The sequence below is a fragment of the Hesperophylax consimilis genome, chromosome 22 (genome assembly GCF_061612785.1).
Source record: "Hesperophylax consimilis isolate HC1 chromosome 22, BYU_Hcon_1.0, whole genome shotgun sequence".
NCBI classification, from domain to species: Eukaryota; Metazoa; Arthropoda; class Insecta; order Trichoptera; family Limnephilidae; genus Hesperophylax; species Hesperophylax consimilis.
In genome coordinates this window covers 11,455,211-11,481,851 of record NC_142857.1, presented here as the reverse complement: position 1 = coordinate 11,481,851, position 26,641 = coordinate 11,455,211, and the positions used below count along the sequence as shown (strand labels likewise).

General features: G+C 34.7%; 1 protein-coding gene across 5 annotated transcripts in view; it reads left to right on the top strand.

The window, feature by feature from the left end:
* The window catches only part of LOC149412846 (calcium/calmodulin-dependent protein kinase kinase 1), a 561,749-nt gene that overhangs the window by 474,790 nt on the left and 60,318 nt on the right, over window positions 1–26,641 (top strand). For all 5 annotated transcript variants that reach the window (XM_089645632.1, XM_089645633.1, XM_089645631.1 and 2 more), the window contains one exon: window positions 14,317–14,484. In XM_089645632.1, the coding sequence (XP_089501758.1) occupies window positions 14,317–14,484 (168 nt within the window). The remainder of the gene's footprint in view (window positions 1–14,316; window positions 14,485–26,641) is intronic.

Here is a 26,641-nt window from a genome sequence, read left to right as displayed (position 1 = left end):
AAGTGAGGAAGATATATCTAGTATTTATGAATTCTTTTCGATTTTCCCTTGTGCCGTATTTTTTCAGTATTTTTCTATCTGCCTGAAAAGCTAAATCATTATTGTAATACATCGTTTCTTGCTTTCTTGTTGTTCGTATCTTGTATTTGTTTTTTTTAAGAATTTCGGAAGAAAGGTTTCTTTATTTTTCTTCAAAAACTTTGGTGAAAATGTTGTAAATTACGTAGGTATTCCATTTCATTCCAATAAACATTTATAAAGCCCAGCAAATCATGTACTTTGTTAGGTTTAAAATCTTCAATTTTATTTGACTTGTGTGTTGTTTTCGTTTGTTTGAATGCTTACATACATACACATTTATTGTGTACAATATAAATTTATTAAGTTTTAAACACATTGAATGGTTTTCATAGAACATTAATAACACGTAATATAGGTTGACCGGTCGGTGGCTGAGTTGACATCGCGTTTGGGTCCCACCCAGGCGTAGTGTGTTCAATTCCTAGGCTGGCTATGTCTTCCATCACAACACAAAGCAACATTTTCCGCTTGCTGTGGTGGTAGTAGGTGATTTTCAAATATTGTCAGGTTATGCGTAACTCGGGAATGTTTGTTTTTAAGAACTACAGTGGTAGTTATTTTGTGTAAGAAAAGTAGGAACAACTTTTAAGATCAAATTTCTACCAACCACGACATCAATGACAAGTTAATAAAAAAAAATTGCTTATTGGTGGGTATACAATCGTTAAGTTGTTAATACAATTTACAGAAAGCGTGGACATGTCAAATTTTTACCCTTGTTCTTTCAAATTCCAAAGCCTTAAAAGACACTATAAAGTTTATTTTTGAAATACGGGCCGAAGTTTTCACAAAAATTTTGACCCGTTGGAATTAATAATAACACGGTGAAAATAATTAGTTGAAATATAACATTTCATAGTAAGAAATAAGTTCTTGTTCTTTAAATAATAATAATTAGTTTGGTTAAAAAATACTTTTTTCAAAATAAAAGACAGATTATTTACTCACAAAATATGCCAAAATTGCCTCTTAAATCTTACATAATTGAATTCCTTAATGGCCAGTATATAAAGATTTAAAACACAAAGAAATAAAAAAAACACATATCTGAAATAGGTATTTGATAAAAAAAAACCCATTTGGTTGAGAATTTCGGCCTCAAATCCAAATATAAGTTTTGTATGAAAAACGCCGCACAGGCGTTTCTCTTAAACGGAAATACTTACTACCAGTCGAAACTTAGATTAATTGGTGCACTAATATAAAATTCTAATGACACTAAAGTTTACCACTATAGTAAAACAAAAGGAATTCACGGTGACCTCTATAGATGGATCGCATCATACGTCAATAATCGGCACCAAATCACGGTTGTCAATGGTTTTGCATCTTGCTTAACGGAAATCGTCTCAGGTGTGCCCCAGGGGTCGCATCTTGGACCACTCTTATTTAATATTTATATAAATGACATTTACGTTTGCTTTAAAAATAGTTACTTTGTTTTATACGCGGATGACATGAAAATTTATAAAGCTATACAGTGTTTATCCGATTGTATGGAATTGCAAAGCGATCTTGATAATTTGTGCATATATTGTGAATCAAATGTATTGTCCTTAAACATATCTAAGTGTCACTCGATTACATTTACTAGAAATAAAAACAAAATCATCTATCCATACAACTTGAATAACAAACCTTTACAACCTATGTCTACTTGTAAAGATCTAGGTGTTTACTTAGATAGCAAATTAATTTTTGACAAGCACATTGAACACATTATTTAAAAAATCCTACAGAATGCTAGGTTTCTTATTAAGAATATGCAAAGTTTTCAAAAGTACTAAGACTCTGAAAATGTTGTTTTGTTCATTGGTCAGAAGTCCACTGGAGTATGCTTCCACAATATGGAATCCTCAATATAAGGTATACATAGATTTAGTAGAAAGTATACAGAATAAATTTTCGAAACATTTACTCAAGAAATACAACAATACTACAAATAATATGTTAACTTTACAAAAAAGACGCACATTGTCAGACCTGTTATTTCTACATAATCTGCTAAATAATAAAATAGATAGTCCCGAATTGCTATCCGTCATTGGTTTAAATGTTCCAACGAGGCGTACCAGGCACACTACACTATTTTATATTGAAGCCAACAATACTAATGCAGCAAACAATTCAATTATTACTCGCGCAATCACAACATACACCCATTACGAAAAATTACTACATTTAGACATCTTTCATGATTCCTTTCTAACATACAAAACTAACTTATTAAATTTCTTAGCATGACATATTTCAAAAATATTTTATATCATTTTTCAAAACTCCTATTTATTAACAGCCAATTATTCGTGAGCTTATTATAATTCTTGTTTTCAATTCATTTATTATTTATTATTTTTATTATTATCCACACACTTCCTTCCTTTTATAACAATCTCAGGCGAAATTACGTAATGATATTTTATGGACATACGTAATAGGTACTACAACTATGTAATAACTAAAAATATCAAATTGTATCTAATTGTACTGTGTATGTCTTAACAAATAAATAAATAAATGAATAAATAAATAAGAACCAATTAATTGAAGTCGCCAGAACGCGTTTCAATATATAAATTATCCCAATAAAAACTTTACTTCCGCTCTCATATAAACCCTTTCAGAATGAATAAATATTTCCGAAGCGTATATTTCCACGTTACCCTTAAAGGCCAAGGTTCAATCTGTAAAATTATGGTCCATCCGAGGATGTTGGCCTCACCTGTCAGTTGCAATAACCCAACTTTATGGAGAAGCACTCATCTCTCTTACTCAATTTCTCTTCACTCCTCCTAATTCCCTCTGAAGTGGGTTGGAATACGTATTATTTTTGGGGTATAAAAGTGTAGACAGAAGTTTTTTGAAAGTGTTGAAAGAATATTATACAATGTTTATAATACTACACAAGTACGTTGCAACCTTTTTCTAAGTGTTTATAAATAAAGTGTTCTCCTTCAAGGATACATTTGTCACAGCAGAGGTAATTGTATAATATATCGTGATGAAAGTTTCAAAATACGCCTTCAAGTTTAAGGGAGAAGTAAGTATATGAATTGTGCAGAGATAAGATTGAATGCGAAGGAAATGGATGGTCTAAGCATAGACGAAACATGGAACCACATAAAAGTGTGTCTTTGTGAATCTGCTAGGGAGGTTTGTGGAATAAGTACGCAAGGTAGGAAGAAAGGTGATGCATGGTGGGATGATGAGATTAAAGCACTGGTCTCAGAGAAGAAGAAAGCATGGTTATGTCTGATTGCGGCTGGCAGTGCTTCCAGCGAAGAGAAGTATCGAGCGAAAGAAGTATATAAGGAATGTAAAAAAAAAGTAAGAGTTGGAGTGAAAGAACGAAAGAAACGCCTGGAAGAGGAAGAAGGAATAAAAATGACAAACCATTTCCAAGAAAACATTAAGTTGTTTTGGAAAGAAGTCAAAAGGTCCCGGAGTGGCCCAGAAAACGGAAGCATGAAAGTGATAAAATCAAAAGATGGAAAAATGTTGACGAATGAGGAAAAAATAAAAGAGAGATGGATGAATTATTTCGAGGAAGTCTTCGAAAGCGAAGTGAGTGACAGTGATTCCAGCGGTGAATCAGATATGAATGACGATGGAGTGAATGTTACCGAAATTAGCATGGATGAGATAGAAAGTTCGATTAAATGTATGAAGAATGGTAAGGCTGTCGGGTTTGACAATATTGCTGCTGAATATTTTAAAGGAGGTAGCCGTATAATTCTCACATGGTTGTGCAATCTTTTTAACCAATGTTTAAAGGAAGGTTATACGCCTTTAGACTGGAGAAGGGCTGTGATAATGCCATTATACAAAGGTAAAGGGTCACGTATGGAATGTGGGAATCATAGGGCTATTAGCCTGCTAAGTTCAGTTGGCAAGCTGTATGGTAGAATTTTGATTGAAAGAGTAAGAAAGGAAACAAAAGATAAAATATGGGATGTGCAAGGTGCTTTTATGAGTGGAAGGGGGTGCATGGACCAGATCTTCTCATTGCGTATGCTCACTGAGAAGTTTCTGGCAAAAAACCAGAAACTTTTCTGTGCCTTTGTAGATCTACAAAAAGCATACGACCGAGTCGACAGGAAAAAGCTATGGAAGGTGTTGTCCAAGTATGGAGTGAATACATATCTGACTCAGGCAATCGCGTCTCTGTATGAGGGAAGCGTTGCATGTGTTAGGGTAAACGGTGGTTTTACGGGGTGGTTTGATATCACAAAAGGTGTTAAACAAGGCTGCGTAATGTCACCGTGGTTATTCAATCTATACATGGATAATTGTATGCAAGAATTGAAAGAGGTGGGATTGGGCGCGAATTTGAATAATTTGAAAGTATGTTGCCTGTTGTATGCTGATGATGCGGTGCTGATTGCTAATAGTATAGAAGATCTACAGTCTCTCGTGTCTAGGATGAACGAAGTATGCATGAAGAATGAGTTAATGATGAATGTAAGTAAGTCTAAAGTAATGGTGTTTGAAAGAGAGAGTACGAAAACAGTGTGCAATATAATTGTGAATGAGGAATACTTGGAGCAGGTGGATGAGTTTGTGTATTTAGGAAGTATGTTTACGAGAGATGGGAAGGCTGACAGAGATATTGAAAGAAGGGTTAATGCAGGTAATTCCGTTAATGGAGGACTGAACGCCGTTGGCGCTAACAAAAAACTGTCCAAAGAAGCGAAGTTAGCAGTCCACAACGGAGTGCTGGTACCTACCTTGATGTATGGAAGTGAGGCATGGAACTGGCAAAGAAAGGATGAAAGTAGATTGAATGCTGTTGAAATGAGATCCCTGAGGCGTATGTGTGGTAAAACCATGTTTGATCGTGTGAGGAATGTGGAGATCCGCAAAGAGTGCAAGGCTGATGTAAGCGTAATGAGTAAGATTAAGAAAGGGACGCTTAGATGGTTTGGGCATGTAGAGCGAATGAGCGAAGATAGGAGTGTAAGGAGGATATATGATGCAAATGCGAATGGTAGCAGAAGTCGGGGACGCCCGAGGAAGACATGGCACGATCAAGTGAATCAGATACTAGAGTCGGGCCATGTCAAGAGTCAGAATAATAGAAGAGTATGTATGAGACGATGTATGAATGTGAATGAGGCAAGAAGTGTGTGCCAAGACCGAGTTGTTTGGCGGTCCGTCCTCTCTGCCTACCCCTGCGGGGAAACGGCGTGATGGTTAGTTAGTTAGTTAGTTAAGCGCAAACCAAATACTAAGTTCGGGGACTGCGGTTTCGTATCATCAAACTCTAAAGCTTAGAATAGACTGCCAAATGAACGGAGACTGATAAAACACTCAACGGTACTCAATCTTAGAAGCAAAAGTTGATCAACTCTTTTTGGAGCTATTAAATAAAATATAACAGCTGTATGAAAAAGCAGTAACACATAATATTAAATTTAGTGATTTATCTATAAAATTGTCCTTATTAAAAACACTATACAAAGGTCAAACAATATATGAATAAATTTCAAAAAAATTATAATCCTAGATATTCGTCAATTATACATTAAGCATATTCTAATATACATATGGAAAAAAATATTATCAAAAAAACACAACAAAATATTCATTCGCGTTACTCGTCACACCTAAAATGTGTAATTCCTCCAACAAAAACAGTATTTGCCCAGAGACAATTTTCTTATATTGCTCCCAAAATATTCAATTCACTCAATATAGATACCAGAAAATCGGAATCTGAACATCTTTGATTTCGGCAAAGTGGGAACATGTCTGATTTCGGCAAAGAGGAAGATCAATGACTGTCTGGTGCAATTTGATGGGAGCACTCTCCCCAATAAAGACTCCATTGAAATGCTTGGAGTTACTATCAGACCGGCTCAAGTATCGGGGATCCATAGAAGCACGAGTAAATCAGGCCTCCAAAAAGTTGGGCGTCTTGTACAGGGCTAGGAGATTCTTCAACAGTGACCAGCTGCTGACTCTGTACAAGTCTCAAGTCCGCCCAACTATTAAATTTGGGAGCCACCTTTGGGCTGGTGCCCCAAAATACTTGATAAACCTGCTTAAATCTGTGCAAAGGAGAGCGATCCGTCTGATTGACAACCCGTTGTTAACAGACCGATTGCCTTCTCTAATGCATAGACGCAATGTAGGCATGCTGTGTCTGTTCTACAGGTATTTCAATGGAGCCTGCTCCAAGGAGCTAGCAGCATTGATTCCTGATGCATCGGTGCACGTGCGCGAAACTCGACGGACACGAACTGAACACCCGTTCACGGTTGACGTTGGCTTCATGAGAATGGGCCGTTTTTACGACTCGTTTTTGTGTAAGTCGGCTCGTATGTGGAACGAGCTACCGGCATCTGTTTTTCCTCCCTCCTTTAATCCGAGCCTCTTCAAGGCCCGCATTAACAAATCCCTTCCTACAGCCCCTACCTTATTCCGCCTCACAACCGGGTGGTGACACAGTTCCCCTGTCTGTACACTGCACAGGCGGGGACACTCTTGTGAGGTGTCACATAAAAATAAAAAAAATTAAAAAAAAAAAAAATTAAAAAAAAAAAAAAAATCTTTATATAAAAAATATTCAGAATTGGCTATTGGTAAAGTGAAGGAACTATTGCAAAGAATGCTCGTGTCATTAAATTAAATGAACTGCTCTTTTATTCCATTATATTCATATGTTTCTTCTTATTTTTATATTTACATTTTTTTTCTCTCTCTTATTTCTGTAAATCCTAACATCTTAACATTGTAATCTAAAGTAATATGGCATAATACGGTCATGTGCCTAGTATGGTGGATGTAGAAAACAAAAAACTGGAATCATTTAAATTTTTATGAATAAAGAAACATCAAAAAAAAATAAAAATTCAATAATGAATTGAGTATACAGGGTGTCCGGTGTAAAGTGAACTAACTTCGGGGGGACTTTACCCCCAGACCCTGTATGAATAACTTTTGATGTACAATTCATAAAAATATCTTTTTTGCGCTGCTATATAAGTTGAACCCGCAAAACCAAAATGTATAACAGAGAATGAAAAATATTTTTTAATGATAGTCACTGATAGCAGTGCTTTAGTGTGAATAAGTTCCAGATTTTATATATAATAGATAATATATAATAACGAAATGCGAAAATGTTTGGATTTTTATTAACACGTGTTCCGAGATCATGACAATTCATTGATATTTTACTAAAAGTTTATTATATCTATCAATTAATTCCATAAGAGTCTGCGATCCCGTTTTTAACTGGATTTTGTATAATTTAAAGTTAATCTTAATAAATTAACAATATTTTGAATCAGCAATTTTTCTGCGTGTGCACTTGCATTTGACCTATAATCCATCATCAATTTGGTTCTGTTATAATTTCTGTTATTTTTCAATTTTGCTTTAGTAGAAGAATGATGATTAGATGCAGGTGGATGAGTTTGTGCATTTTGGTAGTATGTTTACAAGAGATGGGAAGGTAGATAGAGGTATTGAAAGAATAGTAAATTTAGGTAACTCCATTAATAGAGGACTAAAAGCGGTTGGCGCTAACAAAAAACTGTTCAAAGAAGCGAAGCAGGCAGTCCACAATGGAGTGCTGGTACTAACCTTGTGTATGACAAAGTAAATTTAATGATGTAGAAATGAGATCCCTGAGGCGTGTATGATCGTGTAAGATATATGGAGATCCTCCAAGAATGCAAAGCTGATCTAAGCGTAGTGAATAAGATTAAGAAAAATACGGTTAGATGGTTTGGGCATGTAGAGCGAATGAACAAAGAATATATGACGCAAATTTGAATGGTATAAGAAGACGTGGCGCGATCAAGTGAATCAGATACTTGAGTCGAGCCATACCTAGAGTCAGAATAATAGAAGAGCATGTATGAGACGATGTGTGAGTGTGAATGAGGCAAGGAGTGTGTGCCAAGACCGAGTTGTTGAAACGGCGTGATGATTAATTTATTAGTTAGTTAGAGAAACATTATTACTAAGTACTGTAGCAGTCTTGTTTTTTAGTTCCTACCGAAAGCGGCTGACAGGATTCTCAAGTTGCCGTTTTGATTTGCGAGCTACGGGTGTGAAGAGCGCAGTGTATGGTTTTAATTTGTTCCGTGAGTTGTGGCGAGATTCTCGGGGACACGGGACGGAGGTTGAAGCTTGCTGGCCTTGGCGGACTTAGGATTTTACGTAAGATGCCTTCCAAATTGAGATTGACTTTTATTCATTAGTGTCTTTAGGGATTACTTTCATAATTTATATAAATTTGTTCAGAATTATATGATTCTGAGCTGGCGCCCTGTAAATTCTTTAGAGCATCATTTTATCCGTTCTTAAATTAAACTGTCAGGACTTGCATTTTATGTCATCTATCGAGGTAAATTTCTAACTCGACACGCCTTGAGTATTAATGCTATTATATGGAGTCTCAGTTTATATAATAAATGATAAAGTTGTTATTAGAGTTTTATTTAACTGGTGCCCACAATATTCTACCCACATGTAACATTGAGTTCCCTTTTAGGGTATTATTAATATTGGTAAAAATACTGCTACAGTACTTACTCAGGAAACTCCTTCATCACATGTTCTCATGTACAGCATAACTGACAAAACAATACCAAGCGTGAATCGAAATTAATGTATTTTTATAAATAACAGAGTTACAATTGCCGAACTTTTGTTTGGTTTTCTTCCAGTCCATTGAATTTATTTTCTATTTCCTCTGGCCTATGGCGCCCAGATCACCTGGTTACGTTTACCGCCTCCATTCACAAACTTCTGACAGCCATATTAAGGGGAGATGATTGATGTTTCACTACTCGTTTTTAATTACGCGAAAATGGAAAATGAAAATGGTGGTAGGTGCCTGGGGCCGGTGATGAAAATGTGTCAGTAATTGTAAAAATACGGAATTTGTTGCTTCTTTAATTTTACCGGCTTCCCTTTAATTTTGACGGCCTCAGTGGTCAAGGGGTAGGCTCTCAAGTTGGAGATTGCGGGTTCAAATGTTCCTGCCGTTATTTCAAAAATTACGTACTAAAAATAATATGTAGTTAGTATATTTGTGGCACAGAGTGAAAGATATCCGCAGTATCGCCCTTGTGTGAGACCAAAGATATTAGAAGAACGAGATATGCTATGTTGGCCGCCGGACCGTAGCCGGAGTACTACCTAATTAGGGTACTTTGAACGGTATCGGGACGTGTACGCACAGAAATCTGTTCTATGTATTAGTGCGGATACCTTAGCGTAAGCGAAGGTGTGCAGTAGTATTGGTGAACAAAACCGGCGACACTCGGCAAAACAATTCCACTCAGTACGAACTGCTCATAGCACATCTCGTTCTTCTAATATCTTTGTGTGAGACCAACATTGTGAATTGAAACGTTGCTTGAAACGGCTCAGCTGTGTTTGGTGATCAGATCTGATTAGCCAAGTACACCTCCTCCTTCCTCTTCCCCCATCTCTTTCCCCTTTCCGCTACATTTCAGCCGCATGACATACCCCAATTGGGAATGCCATAGCCTCAGTGGCTCTAGACGTGTGGTAGCAGTTCGGACTTTTGTGCGGTGCACTACCGGTAAAATTAAACAACAGTTTTACAGAAATGGTTGTGTAAAAATAAGTAATGTAAATGTAAGTTTTTAGATTTTCACGGCCAAAAGCATTTTTGTTGTTTGTTTTTGGGGTGTTATGCCGTGTTGCGCTAACTCCTTCTTTCGCCACAAGATGTCGCCACTTCCGTTGGCATTTCGCACTTGGACGGGCCCCAGGCTAACGTAAATATTGTGCTTTCACTTAAATTTCAGTTTCCTTGTACTGTAATACCTACAGGCTCGTAGTGGATTGAAGCTGGCGGCACGGTATCGCTTCCAAGTAAATAAGCACAAACTCGACAACCAACAATTACACATCTTTAGATCTACCGGATCTGCCCTGATGATGGACACTGCAACGCTGTCCGAAACGTCGGCTAAAGAAGGAGTTAGCGCAACACGGCATAAAACCCCAAAAACAAACAACAAAAAAGTAATGTAAATGTTTACAAGCTTTATTATTATAGTTATACAAATGAACCCCGCAATGCCTCGCTATTCGCTCGGGCGTTTCCAACTTCTTCCTTAATTTACGACTGTACATACAATGTTACTGTTAAAAAAACCACGACTTAATTACAGAGCTAATGGGACCCTATATTCTTTGGTCATATTTAACTGTATCATACTTCAAATAAGAACTACCAACATCATCTTTTATTGGCTGCTATTTTTATGTACGATCGCAACATTCGTCTCAAACTAAATGTAATATAGATGGTGTCATGAATAAATATATCCTGTTTTTTTATTGTGTGACATCAATTGACTTTTTTGCAAGTCCGATATGATATATTTTTTGGAATAACTTAATGAGCAAAACCTCCAATTGTTATATTTAGTTATTGAAGATAATATTAGCATTTTTTAGGGTTTTTTCAAGTGTTAACGTCCTAGATGCGACCGTATTTTTTCTGATTTTCATTTAAAAATTGATAATATTATCTTCAATAATTAAATAAAATTTACTTGCGCACGCCGGGTTTTTAACCCGTGACTATCTAAAATATAATTAAAATATCTGTACCAAAACTAAAACGTGTATATAATGTATTTTGTTTTTCCCTTTTCGCATTTTCTGTATTATGAATCTGGGTCAATGTGGAATTTGCAGTTTCCGTATATTCTATACTTCTATGCTACTTTACGATGTTTACCCAAAAATAACAATGTGCAAGAATTCAGAGGCATTGTTACCATATTTTATTAGAATCTTCAAGATTATCGTAATAAACCAAAATTTACGACTGTAATAAAAAGACCGAAGCGATAATAGCGAATTGATAGTCTGATTTCATTTTCATGAACGCAGCGCTAACCAACGAGAATTCCAATTTTTTCAAAAGGGCTAAGAATCATAAAAAGTTTATCGGAATACATATTTATTTAAATAATAAATAATTTAAATAAATAAATTTTATAAGATATGGATTAACCATATGTGGAAATACTACTATAACCAATCTGAAACAAGTCCAAGTTGTACAAAACGCAATTGTAAAATTACTAGTCGTCCCTAATATTTTTAAACAGAGACATAATACACGGTTGCTGTTTGTGAAGTGCCAAAATTTTACCTGTTAAGGCTATTCTATGGCAAAAAATCATAATTCAGTATATATTTACCCCGCAGCATAAAGAAAAATTAGAACATAAATACAGTACTAGATTCACGCACAATGACGGGTTAATAGTTCCGAAATTTAATAATAAATACGGACAGAGAATGTTTGAATTCAACATACCGAAGATATTTAATTTATTACCTGACACTATAAAGCAATGTAAATCTATGAATAAGGTTAAATATATGGTGAAAAATTGGCTATCGGAAAAAAAATATTTACTTTAATATGAATGAAAAATTGTATGAAAAAATTGTTGATTCTGTAGATATAAGTAGATATGTAAATTATAACTTATAAAAATGTATATGAAACTAAACTTTAAGCACCTGTTGACAAGCCAATTCAATTGGCTTAGCAGGACTTGTTTGTTGATATGTATTAACTATTTATTCAATAAAATAATAAATAAAATAAAAAAATAAAATTAAATAAAAAAATTAAAAATCTCTAAATAGTATAAAACAAAGTCGCTACCCGTGTCTGTCTGTTTGGGCGCTTAGTTCTTCTAAACTATGAAACAGATTATGATAGGGTTTTCATTATCATTGAGAGAACTTCTCTCGAAAGGTTTATGTACATAATATATGCATATTATGTTTGTAGAAAGTAGAGAAAAGTCGATGTTTTGAAATCAAGTCGTAAAAATATATTTTCGGGGACTACATTGCTAACACTGGCTAAACCTTATGAGATACATCGAAACCAAAGATATTAGAAGAACGAGATATGCTATGTTGGCCGCCGGACCGTAGGCGGAGTACTACCTAATTAGGGTACTTTGAATACTATCGGGACGTGTACGCACAGAAATCTGATCTATGTATTAGTGCGGATACCTTAGCGTAAGCGAAGGTGTGCAGTAGTATTGGTGAACAAAACCGGCGACACTGGGCAAAACAATTCCACACAGTATGAACTGCTTATAGCACATCTCGTTCTTCTAATATCTTTGATCGAAACAATGTACTACAGAATTGTATATCTTAAAAAGGTCTACAGACAAGTTGCAATGATATGTGTCTATCTTTTAAGGATAACCCTCAGCAAAGCCGGGTACATGTCAGCTAGTAAATGATTTGCTAAACAAAGAATATAAGAAAAAGTTTATTAGATCTTATGTCTCTCCACCAATAGTTGACAATGTTAAGAAGTGAAGATAAATAGTATTTTAAATAATCACACTTGAAACGTAAAAATATTCCATATTAACCCTCGATCGCTTGCGCGGTTTTAAGCCTCGTGAGCACTCTCGGGGTGTTGTGGCCACCCCACATACTCAAAGTATATTTTTATAAATGTAGTATCAGTTAATGGAATTATTTATTTATTTAATATCAACGGTATGAATATACCATAAACAATGATAACATGTCACAGTTAAAAACGTAGAAATATTTTAAAGAAAAGAATTACAAATATATGTGGCATTTGATTGTGAAATGACATTAGAGAGTAAGTAAACAAGAGATACAAGTACATAAGTTTCTATAGTGCAAATAAGGTAGAATTAATTTAAATTAATATTGATTGAAAAGATTTGATAGCATAGCCCTCTTGTACCTACCTTGCGTGCAATTAAATAGATCTGCCACATCTGCGTATCTATTACTAAGAATTATACCAGCATTTTACTAGTTAGTGTTGTACGACGTATGTAAATAAAAAACGTTAATTTTATATATTAACTTTATTACTGTTCTACAAAACATTATAATAATCAGCCTTTTTAGTCATAATATTAAGATCTCTCCTCAAAAAACCAAAAAAAAAACTTTTTAGTTTTTAACATAAACTTACTCATTGAAAATCATAAATATAAGGGTTAAATAACAAAATCAAATAAAACATTCTTATTTATCGTAACAAACCTATTAACCTCCGAAAAAGTATAACACGAGCACTCGCGAGGTGTCGTGACCACCCCACGCAAACTTTGACACGTCCTCACGTTGCGAGCGCTCTCGCCACACTGCCCCTCCCTCCCCGTGTCGACGGGTTTAAAGGTCACTTGAAGGTACTGAGACGCGCGGACTCGTAACTAGACAAATTATTATTCATTTTTACATAAAAATGCGTGGGGTGCTGACAGCACCCCGCCAGAGTGATGCGGGTTAACAGATTTAAACATTTATATACGTTTATTAAATAACAAGGCTAAGCGTGATATTTAAAACTAATCGGGGTCTATACGTAAGTTTCGTGTGGGACAGTGTTCCATTTATCCTCAGGTCAATTTACTAAATGCATATGAGAAAAAAATTTAATCACAAAGTTAATTGCTTAACATTACTCTGTGTTGTGTTATTTTTTTTCTTATTTTCATCGTGTTGTTTTTCTTTATTTATTTTTGATCATTCTGTTAAAATTATTATATGATGGATATATTATTGTTATATAGATAGTTTTAATTTGCTCTTGCCATATGTATATTTTTAATCTGTTTATTGTTTAAAAGATTTTTTCCCCAATTCTATCAAAATTTTTATTGGAAATAAGATACATACATTGTTTCAAGTTTCCGTAGTCGAGGGGTAAGATCTTCGAATAGCAATTCGAAGGTCGCGGGTTGATCCCGGCGTTCGCAAGTAGATTTTATGTGATGAATTAGTGTTGTTTCACAATTCATTAATTTAAAATAATATATAGTACAATTTCTGCACGTTTCAGAGCGAAAGATACTCTCAGTATCGCCCTGGTGTAAGGCCACCATTAAAAATTGAAACCGTGCTTAAAATGGCTTTAGCCGTGTTTGATGACCGGATCTGAATAGCAAGGTAATCCCCCACCTTCCTCTTCCTCGACTCCTTTCCCTCCCCTCCCTCTCCCTTACCTTCAGCCTCACAACGTACCCAAATTGAGGTGGCCATAGTCTCACTGGCTCCAGACGTTTGGGGGCAGTTGGGAACCTATGGGGTATTTACTTACAAAAATAATTAAATTACCCAGGAAACGTGTTTTCTAACCTAAAATATGTACAAATTTTTGTTTCCAAAATATGTAATCTAATCCCATTTAATTATTTCCAGGCCATGAAAATCCTCTCAAAACGTAAACTCCTCCGTAAGGCGGGGCTGTTCGGTAGGGCTCCGCCCCTGCGCAAGGGGCGCCCTCCGCCGGACCCCCTGGACCTGGTGAGGCGGGAGATAGCGGTCCTGAAAAAACTGGACCACCCCAATGTGGTCAAGCTTGTGGAGGTTTGTTATTATTTTGTTTATTTATACAGGGTGGGGCAAAAGTAATCACCCTATTGGAAAATGCTATAACTTTGGCAAATGGCGTCAAATGTCAATTCGGTTTTGACATTTGAAGTAAACAAATGCAGAATACAAATCAACAAGAAATGAATCGGTTTACTCTGCAAAAACGCGGAATAACAAGCAGTACCAAATTTTATCATAAAAAAAATTACAGCAAAAGAACATCGGGTGATTACTTTTGCCCCTCCCTGTACTTAAGTACTTTTTCATGACCATTTTATATAAGAATGCTTTTCCTATAATGCAGAATGTTTTACTTAGAAATTCGCGAAAAACCAAACCTACACGGAGAAAGTTGAGTATTGCTAATTTTTTTTTGCAAGAAGTGTGTGCCAAGACCGAGTTGTTTGGCGGTCCGTCCTCTCTGCCTACCCTTGCGGGGAAACGGCGTGATGGTTAGTTAGTTAGTTAGCTAATTTATTAAAAATCTCTTCAAATTATTGTTATTCCGGTGAAAAACGGCATTGCAGGCCTTTTCCTGATAAACTTTTAGTAAAATTAAATATCTTAATACGTGTTCACGCACCTGCATCTGCCTTTGCCTTGATAATATGTAATGACGAAATGCGGAAATATTCACATTGTTAGGAACACGTGTTCCGACATCGTGATGATACGTTCTATATTACTTAAAGTTTATTGGGAAACCTATTAATCCATTCGTTAAAAGCCTGCAATCCCGTTTTTAACCGGATTGCGAATAATTTGAAGAAATTCTTAATAAATTAGCAATATTCAATATAAGTATTTTTTCTCCGTGTATTCGACTTGTTTTTTCAAACTTACATGCATTTTATCTCGATACCTATTTATAAAAATAGAAGAAATGGTCGAAAAAATTGTAGGAAATTTTATCTTCTACTAAATTATCTTTCAATGATAAACTAATATTTATAAGACAAAGTTTTCATGTACGGCACAAAGGATAACAAATTCATGAGATTCAAATTCAAATCATCAAATTCAAAAAATACATGCCGCCGACGGGAATTGAACCCACACCTTTTTATTGCCGGTCAGGTGCTCTAAACCACTAAGCTATGTCGGCTTATTCCCAACCCGCCAAATAATTATTTTTTCTTCTGAAAACAATCAACTTAATATTTTTGTAGGAAAGGCTTTGTTAGTAGGTACTGAATTTCCCACTAGATGGCGTCGAGACATATTATATCTACATTTGTTGGTGAAATATTTTGACTTGTCAAATATTATTATTTTTTAATGATAAACTAATTTTTATAAGTCAAGGTTTTATATGCACGGCACATAGGATAACAAATTTTTATAAGCAATAATCGCGAGATATTTTCAATTTGTATGGATATTTTAGGCGAGAATTATTGCTAATAATAATTTATTCTACTAAATTAGTTAAAACTTCTTTTACCGAAATTTGTATTGAAAACGAAATATTTTAAAAAAACTAAATTTATCCGCGGTTTTGGATCGTTTTTTTAATGTCTACGCAGTGGGCTGCAAAGCTTTAAAATGTTCATTTCATTTCTTGTTTATCTTCAGGAAAGTGGTAAAACTGGGAAAGTTGCTACGTAGGTACTTCAATTTAATAAATATTTTCTCTTAAATTTGAAAACAGAAGAGACGTACGGTAAATACAAAAATGTTTTTGAATCGTTGCACAGCTTTAAATTTTAATTTTAATTAGGTTTTGAGTCCAAAATACTTAATTTAATAATTTTTTTTAGTAAATATCTAGTTTGGATATGTGCAACTTTATTTATTTGTGTTTTAAATGATGAAATAAAGGGTGTTTAATCCACACAGCATCCCCAAAGATGTCAACTTTTTTCCCCATGAAGAAATAATGAAATGATGAAATAAAGGGTGTTTAGACTGTTTAGTCCACACAGCATCCAAAAGATGGCAACTTTTTTCCCCAGAGCCTCTTGTGTGGAGCTAATGTAAAAAATGTCTAAGTTGCCTCTAATACTATGATAAATATTTTTCATGCCTTTTTTATAATTTGAAACATGTAGGTATCCCGTATCCGTACTAAATATTTGATACACCGTTTAATTTTAAAAAATAATAATTTTTTAGTCCTGCTTAAGTTTTGTATGAAAAAGACCAAGCAGTCATTCCTCTTAAGGCCCTGTAGTAAGCGTTCAAAAGATGGTTTGAAAGGGAGATATGTATATACGAATGTTAGAGGGAGCACGCTAATATTAAAAAAAAAAAAAAAATTAAGCGAAAATTGTGAAAATATTTAATAAAACACGACTCGTTTGAAATAGAGAAAAAATTTCTAGACAAATGCTTTAGTTGCATTTAAAGTTACACTGTGAATTTTTTCATGCCTAAAACACATTAAATAACAGATCAAAACGTGTTTTAAATAATTTTCGGAGCTTATTTTGCTAATTTTTTCTATCGACGGAATTTAATGTAATTATCGTTTCGGCATAGCAAATTTATGGATATTATCTTCAAAAATAACATATATCTTTTTGGAAACTTAAAAACTTACAGAGTGAAGGAGAAACTTGTTATAATTCAGTAGAAATTAGGTATGCAGTGCCTTAAGGCTCTGTAGTAAGCGTTCAAAAGTAAACAGATTACTGAAGATGGTTTGAAAGGGAGATATATAAATACCTACGAATGATAGAGGGAGCGTCAAAACATTAAATAGCGATTATAATTAATATACCTAAGCAACTGTTGTGAAAATATTTAATAAAAACGCGACTTATTTATCAAACATCTCTCGAAAAATGTCTTGTAGCATGTAAAGAAACACGTTTTTTTTTCATTCCTGTAACATATTGAATAACAGAACCAGATGTGTTTTCAATAATTTTCGGAGCATACTTTGCGATATTTTTCTATTGAGGGAATTTCATGTCATTACAGTTTCAATAAATAATTGATAAATAGATATTATCTTAAAAAATAACTTTTTTTCAAAAGCTTCAAACATATTGTTCTAGGTAAGTACATGTGTTATACGTCAGTAGAAATTCGGGATGTGGGGCCGTATTTCAATAAATATATATTTTTATTAATTTTTATTATTCTTCATTACGAGCACCCGCTAAACTGCCAAAGCAGTTTGTCAGATGGTGAATTTCACAATAATATATATATATTTTTTTTATATATTCAATAATATTATTAATAAAAACAGTTTATTTTTTAAACAAGTTCTACTGTGTAGTTATTATTACGCGTGACAGCTGTTTCGCCTTCTGAAGGCATTATCAAACTGTGGGTACCCCACTTACAGACGATACATTTATATAATTTCTAGATAGGTATTTTAATTTTAATTACTGATTTCCCAATTGATTTCTGAGTAAAATGTTAGAAATTATTAATGGTTACTACCCCAGTAAGTAAGTAAGTAAGTTTTCCCAATTACTGTAATGTTTAAATTTGACTGAAGGTGTTTATGTTAGTTATTCCCAAACGATGACTCATAGGGTTATTTTAATAGCTCTTGATTATTTTTTTAAAATCTTGATTTATTGACATTTCAAAAAACATTTTTGACATAAAAAAACATACTTTGCACATCTCACTAGTGACTAGGGCTTTCTTGTATCAAGATGTGCAGCTTTATAATTACAACATTTAAAAAAATACATACATGTAAACTTAATATAATAATAACATTAAATTTAAACCCAAAAAAGAAAAGTTAATGACACTGTTGTTTCGAGACAGGTAGACAAAAATAAACAAAATTTTAGTAACAAATGTACGAAAAATAAAAAATAAATGACAACAAAAGAAGCATTGGGCAGTATTAATTCAGCGGTGCATTCGCTTTTTACATTCGTTGGCATCTTATTTAATACGGAAGGTACAAGATTAGCGAATGTTCGGTAGCCATATTTATTAGTTATCTTTGGAATGGACATTCCTTCATTTTTACTAAAACTGGTGTCGTGTTTGTGATCTACGTTTTCTTTTTATTTATTTTTTTGTTAAGTTGACATCAAATCTTTAAAAAAAACTTACATCTCATATTAAGAATATAATCTTTGCCAATTATGAACTTTCTGCTGATATTAAATAAAATATGTTATTTTATTAAAAGATATGTTGAGGCGGGGAGTGAGGGGAAGGTAGATTAAGAGGTCTAGTTATGGCGCGATTGTGTGATGAATTTTTGTCAGTTACATATGGAATCCGAGAATAGGTTTTTGTCAGTTATGTATGGAATCCAACATTAAGTTTTTGTCAATTACATATGGAATATGACAATAGGTTTTTGAATACAGTTGTGAACCATAATATCCCTTGAACAGAAGAATGAAAATATAAATATGATGTATATGAAGTTATGTTACCATTCGGCTTAGCAGATTCATCTTTCTTATCTGTTTCATTAAGGTATATAACTTTCAGTTGATACACTTAAACCATGGCTTAAATTAGTGTTCTTACTTTTGAGCTTCAGATGGTTTAATCTTCTACTCTTCTCTATTGTTCACACCTTAGACATCTATTCACCTTACAAAGTTCCTACTCCTTAATCAGTTTTCCAAACTCCATTAAATTAATCTGTCAAAAAGCGACGAAACTTTTGAACTAATAAATTTAGCCAAAAGTAGTAACTACTAAATAATAACTTGCTAGAGCTTAGATAGAAATTTGTTTAAGAATGGTTGCTTAGTTTACGACTCGCTTTAACTTTGTATTCAGTCAAACGTTGGTTACTCATATTTAGGTCTCATAGTTCTAGGCCTAAAACGGCTGTCTAAATTTAAGTTGCAATTCATTTGAAAATTTTTAAATTTCGATATTTTATACATCTCTAACATATGGGATAAACGATGAAGGATAGATGAATTAATTTGCTTGTTGCAAAGGTTGAAGATTTGTTGGGTGTTAAAAATTAAACTATGTAATATTTTATAATCGATTTATTCTGTTGCCGAGATAAAACAACCTCGAATAAATTTGAACAATATTTTATTTATCACACAAGTAAACAATCACAACAGACACAGCAAGGATGATTTAAGTAATTGCGATGCGAAAGGATTAAGTAGTTTTGATTAGCGCGTCAAAGATATGCAAGTAGTAGACTGACTGAGTACCTTCCCGCTATCGCTTATATAAGGTACGAATGCATCGAGAATCATCCAGTGGGTAGGTAGATGGGCAGTACCTACGGTGTTTGCTAGTCGGTTGCAATGCGATTCAAGTTGCACCTAAAGCGCGCTCTACACTCGCGGCGCGAACGGCCGCGAAGGCCGCGAAACGCGAGTGTGGATCTTGTTCACGTCTTCGCAATCTTCGCATTCGCGCTTCGCGCCATTCCCCGATTTTTGTCGGTTTTTTGGCCCGCGACAAAGGGTTTGCGGTTTAAAGTCGCGAACAAGACTGAAGCTTTGCGAGTGTGGATGGACACAGTTCACGCGCGGATCGCGGCGTATATTCACGGCGTGAATTCACGGCGCGACTTCGCGCGCGAGTGTAGAGCCAGCTTAAGAACGTTCCCGAACATTCTAGTTACTATCCCTACAATATGTTGCCGCCCGTAACGCTGAAGATTGTAGGTGTCGCCCAATGGCTGTAGGAATAGCGCGGTAATTTTGGGTACCGTCCGGCTTGACATCTAGGCAACGGCCGGAGTGTCCAGAAAATTCTATGACGGCATAGGTACCTTAGCGCTTGGCACTGAATCTTAAGTAGTACCCGACACCGTCCGACTCGAGTAGTGGCGTACCACTATAGGTTTTAAACCACAGTAAGCAGTTTATATGTTTCCATATAAAGGCGAAGCACTACGTATAAGTGCAAAATTGTTTGGTTTGGTTTGAAAATTTCAATCGAAAACATCGCTTAGAAATATTTTAATTAAATACTGAGGGTAGAACATATTATTAAGTCTTTTTATAGGCCCAGAAAAATCAGGCCTATGCAAACTGCTTTAAAGTTCAAAATGACATACTTACAAACTCTTTTTTGGTTATGATTTTATTGTTTAATTTGGCATATCAAGTTCTTTTTAAAATGATCGTCTTATTACAATCGATTATTGGTGAAGTTTTCTTCTTCCATAAATCAAAACAGGCGGCTGGTGTTAAGCGGGAATTTAAGCCCCATTCCCATCTGCATAAGAAGTGTTATTGCTAGCAGCCCGATTCCAAATGTTACGCGACATGGTACATGCCTTAGTATTCGAAGGTATGATTTTCTTAATGAGCGTGGCCGAATCCAAAACCAAATACCCAAAAGAGTCACCAGAGCTCTAGCTCAAGGCCTTTATTTTGTAAATGCAGCATCGGCTTGAGTGGCAAATATTAATAAATTTATGTTTAAGGTTCACACAAGACGTGCCTAAAGGATGATTATTTTTAAATGCGGAAAATCCAGTAATTTTTCAAGCCGATAAAAATATAAATCTTAATGTGATATAATATTTTTTAAATTTATTTTTATTTATTTATAAAATACGAGGAATTCGATTAACATTTGCAGAAGCTTGATACACGGAATTCCCTACCCGTTAACGTTTCATGGTAAGCAATGGAATTAGTTATTTTGTATACACAGAGGAAAATATGTAACACTGATTTATTAAAAATTAATTAAAATTAATATTGGTAATACTGTAGAAATCTAGACTGCAAACCGCTTCCTGATAAATTCAGAATAAAATTGGAACACATGTTCATCCACTTTAATAACATGACGAAACGCAAAAATGTTTTGTATTTTGATTTTTCATATTTATCAACATGTGTTCGGACATCGTGACAAAACATTGGTAATTTACTTAAAGTTTATCAGAGGACCTATCAATACATCCGTTAATGGCCTAAAATCCCGATTTTAACAGGAATACAAATTATTTGAAGAGATTCTTAATAAATTGTCAATATTTTCTATCGGGAAGTTTTCTCCGTGTGATTTGTAAACATATGGATTAAAAATATAAACAACAATAAATACATTAAAAGAAATATAAACAACAAAACAAAGTACACAGAGAGAAAAGAAGTGAACATTTAACAGAATTTAACAATTTATAATACATCAGAAATCATAAAATGTATTGTAATTTTTTTTCAGTATCAGTTGTGCACATACTAATGAAATTTTTGTAAAAAAAACCATGCACACCGCTATTGGTACAAACTGAAAACCTAGAAAGTGGCGCACCGAACTTTTTTTAATTTTTTGTATTTCTTTGGCATTCACTATGTAACAATTTCTAGACATTTTTTGTTTTTAATGAGTTTTTATTATTCACAATGTACATTTGTTACGTATAAATTTTTTTATAAAATTAACGACCGGTTTCGACACGTCCGTGTCATTAACTAGCTATTTTAAAACTAATAGCTAGTTAATGACACGGACGTGTCGAAACCGGTCGCTAATTTTATAAAAAAAATTATACGTAACAAATGTACATTGTGAATAATAAAAACTCATTAAAAACTTTTTTTAACATTAACTCCACCCTGGAGGCCCGGGGAAAATGAATGTCCTAAGGTTCTATGTCATCTCTGTCTATCTGTGTGGAGGGTCCTTCCTTAGGCAAAAGTCCTTAGTCTTGAAGATACCCATGGTATAGGAGGGAGGACACACGTTTCCTTTGTTTCCAGTGCTGCTGAGCTGTACTTATATAAACTTATCATAAAAGAAGTTGGCTTGATCGGTAGAAAGTGCTGCCCGGCATTAAGCCCGCCCATAATATATATTACAAAGAAGTCGGGTTGATCGGTAGAAGATGCTGTCCTGAATTAAGCCCGCCCATAATATGTTTTACAAAGTGTTATAAATAAATTAAATTAAAAAAAAAAATCGATTTATGAAATATATTAAGGTTGTGAACATCAAATACTATTTCAGAAGAAGATGAATATTTATTAATCCAAACGCAACCCGAAACAGAAAAGACACCAGTTTCCAGTTAGTCGTACCTGGGGATCGATCCTAGGACCTCCCTCTTACCAAGACAACACTCCACCACGAGACCTAATTATTTTCAATCATATTTATATATTTCATACATATCTGTTTGGTTCAGGGCCGACCCTCACCTCATATTCCAATTTTAAGAATTATTCAATATTGATAGATAAAATCAACAAAAAAAATCTGCGTATAAAAGAAGATATTGTTTTTTAAATACATATACAGTGGTACCTCGACATACGAGTGCCCCAACATACGAGTTTTTCGAGATACGAGCCGGCGAGCAAGTGATTTTTTGCTTTGAGTTACGAGCGAAATTCGAGATACGAGTTCGGTTTAGCAGGGCGGTCGGTAGAGCGCGTGCGTGGCCACGCCCACCACGGCCAGTGAATCAGTTAGATAGTGGGTAAACCTGGTTTTCGGCCCTTTTGTTAAGAAATATCTACAGGAAAAAAACCTACCCGTGCAAGCCCTTCTCATCCACCAAACCTCGAAGATGACATCCTCGAGGAGTTCAAATTTATAAAGGTTCTCTACCTACCACCCAACACCACTCCTATCCTGCAGCCCATGGATCAGCAGGTGATTTCTAATTTTAAGAAGCTATACACCAAGCATCTGTTTCGGCGCTGCTTTGAAGTGACGGAGAACACAAACCTCACCCTTCGAGAGTTCTGGAAGGACCACTTTAATATCGCGATTTGATCGATCAAGCCTGGCTGGGTATTACAACGAGGACCTTGATATCTGCTTGGAAAAAGCTGTGGCCTGAAGCTGTAGCTGAAAGGATCTACGAAGAATTGGAACCCGGTATGTCAGTAGAGGAGGAGATTGTGTCTCTGGGGAAATCCATGGGTCTAGAATCTAAATAACAAACATTAAAAATAATTACTACTAAACCAGTGAACCCGTTGTGCGCGAACGTGTATTTCATGATTTATTTTTCAAAAAAACAGTCGTTATATAAGTGTCAAACAACTAAACCACAATTTAGACCTTTTGTACGACTATTTCGCAAGTCTACCAGTTATATTGGAATAAATCACACTAATTGTGTATCGGTACTTGGCAGCGTGGTGAGAGGCGCCGACACATTCCGATCTACCTTCCTGGGACGTGAGTTCGAAACCCAGAGTAAACATTTCTTTTTTATTGTTTACGTTGTGAAGTTTGATTTACTTACTGTCCAACAGATGGCAATCCAATAAATCATACAAAATAAATCCAATACTAAATCAAATATATACTATAATTTTAAAAATAAATGTGATATTAAATCTAACAACAAAATAAACTAAATATAATATTCTAATACAAATCCTTCAAAACTGTAATACTAAAATATAATTTTTTTACAACTCAGTTTCTGTGTCGATTGTTCATTGTAATACATAATAACTCCCTGCAATATGGAGAGCACCACCTGCAGCAAGTGCCCGGAACCCATACTCACGAGGGAATCAATGTTCTGGTGCTCCTCCTGCAAGGAGAGTCTACATTTCGCCTGCGGTGGCGTAAGTGAATGTCATTACCGAAAACTCTCCCAAGAAAAACGCAATAATACCAAATGCACTGGCTGCAAGACGGAAACGCGCAGTACGGCGCGTTCTACTTCCATTTCCAGTAAGGAGACCCCAGCGGCCAGCACCACTAGAGTAGGTGAAACACAGCTCGACCTAATCACACATGAATTACGTCAAATCAAGACTGAGCTACAGGGATTCAAGAATGTCCAGACGAAATTATACGAAATGTTCGATGAATTCAAGGACTTCAAGGCCTCGCTAACATTCTTTAATAGCAAAATGGAGGGATTTGAAGAAGACTTTAAAAAATCTCTGATAAAACTACAAAGCATAGACTCCGTTCAAAAAAAAAACACAGAACTCGAGGCAAAACTATCTATGCTCGAATTAAAGATCGACGATCAAGATCGGCAACAAAAAAATTTTGCCGCCGAAATAAGAGGTATACCGGAGGTTGAAGGTGAGAATTTGGCAAATATTTTATTTAACATAAATCAAGAAATAAAAACAAACACTACGAAAAATGACATTGAGACCAGCTATAGGTCTCCGGGTAAGACAATCCCCCAAAAAACCAGACCTATAATTGTGCGGTTTAAGCACGTTCACGTAAGAGATGTCTTTTTAAACGATGTAAAAAGGTACAATATGAATGCTGTGACTAAGGAAGACAAACTCAACACGACCTCAATAGGACTCTCCGGACCGCGCACGCCGGTATATATATCGGAACACCTGACTTCAACAAATAAACGCCTACTTTACCTAGCGAAGAAGACGGCTATTGATAAAAAATTTGCATTCGTATGGGTAAAAGCGGGAAGAGTATATATACGCCAAACCACGGAATCGAGAGCTATACATATCACCTCTGAGAATATCTTACTTTCACTATGACTCACAAATGCAATCATACCCATACTACCTGTATCCCTTTTCAAAATGTTAATCAGAGTGTTCCTATATTTCATGATATTTCTATTCCTTTCAAAAAAATACTACAATATTGCATTGTTCAATCCCCAAATAAGCACGATGTCAGACATTTCAATTAATAATTTAATTATTAACATCGTGGTGCATTTATATTACCCACACATTATCAGGAAATTCTTATATGACAAATTTACAACTACATCATTGTGTCTCTCTGACCCCACTACTTTACTTCCTTATTATAAGAAATTACTAGCTAACCCTCAATTCACCACTAATACCAATTGCAATTTTTATTTGTACCATTCGAAGAACATGAAATGGCTAATGTTTTCTCACAATTTATGTATTACAATAAGTTATGTATATTATTTTATTTCAATAACTGAGCAACCAAACTTATGTACTCTTTGTTCACACATCAAAAACATAAATTTACCATCCCAAATTAATATTACCGTGTGGGTTTACTTACAGATAACTTACTCTAAAAATGATCCAACATTCTTTTGAAATTCCCGATGAATCTATGCTCACATGCAATAATTATGTAGTTGATAATCCTAAAGACATAAATAAATACTGTTGGGAATCGTACAGTCTAAAAATTGTACACCAGAATATACGAAGTATTACCAATATTGATGATCTTCTCATATTTCTTGATCAACTTAAATTCACATTTGACATATTAGTTTTGACTGAGTGCTGGATCAATGAATACTATACCTCCAAAGAAATACAAAATTACACTGAATACCACACATCTATAAAAATAAACAAATCCAGTGGAATTGTTATCTATGTCAGGAACGAAATACAAGCTCAAGTTGACGAGCTCGCTTTATCACAAGCAAATTGTCTAAAAATAGTACTTAACAAAAATGTGTGCATATTTGCAATTTATAGATCACCATCTTTCAACAATATTGATACCTTTCTTAATTCACTACATTCCATCATTAACAGCACAAACAACTCAGAACATCAAATAATCATTGGAGACCTAAATGTCAATATAATCTTAGACAATCACCGTCAATGCGATGATTATTTATGTTTTCTGAGCGAAAACGGTTTCACTCCAACAATTAACACCCCCACTAGAGTACAAGGCACGAGCAAATCCTGCTTAGATCACATTAACATTAAAAATATTAAGTTCATAGACTCGTTTGTCATACACACAACAATTTCAGACCATTATACCACGGCGCTCGGTCTAAGAAATAAGCCCTCCTCTGCTGCTAAAAACAAATATATTTCTAGAATAAATTACAGCAGCCTGCTCGAGGAGCTACGTACAGAAAAGTGGCATAACGTACTAGATCAGACTGACACTAACCAAGCAATGGACGAATTTATTAAGAAATTGCAATTCTACATATCTAATAACACTGTCAACAAATGTATCCCAAACAAACAATTTAAACTCATGCCATGGATCTCCCCTGGCCTTGTCAAATCTATTCACAGACGAAACCAACTCCACAAAATTGCGAAAAGGCAACTAGATAATATTTTACTACAAGAACAATTTAAGAAATATAGGAACTTGTGCAAAAAATTAATTAAAACAACAAAAGAAAAATTCTACAAACAATATATATATGAAAACACATTAACTCCGAAACGTTTCTGGGATATATTTCGAAAAATCACCAAAACAAAAAATAATAAGTCGTCATTCATACAATCATTAGACACTAAAAACACAAACACTGCTGACCCCAAGG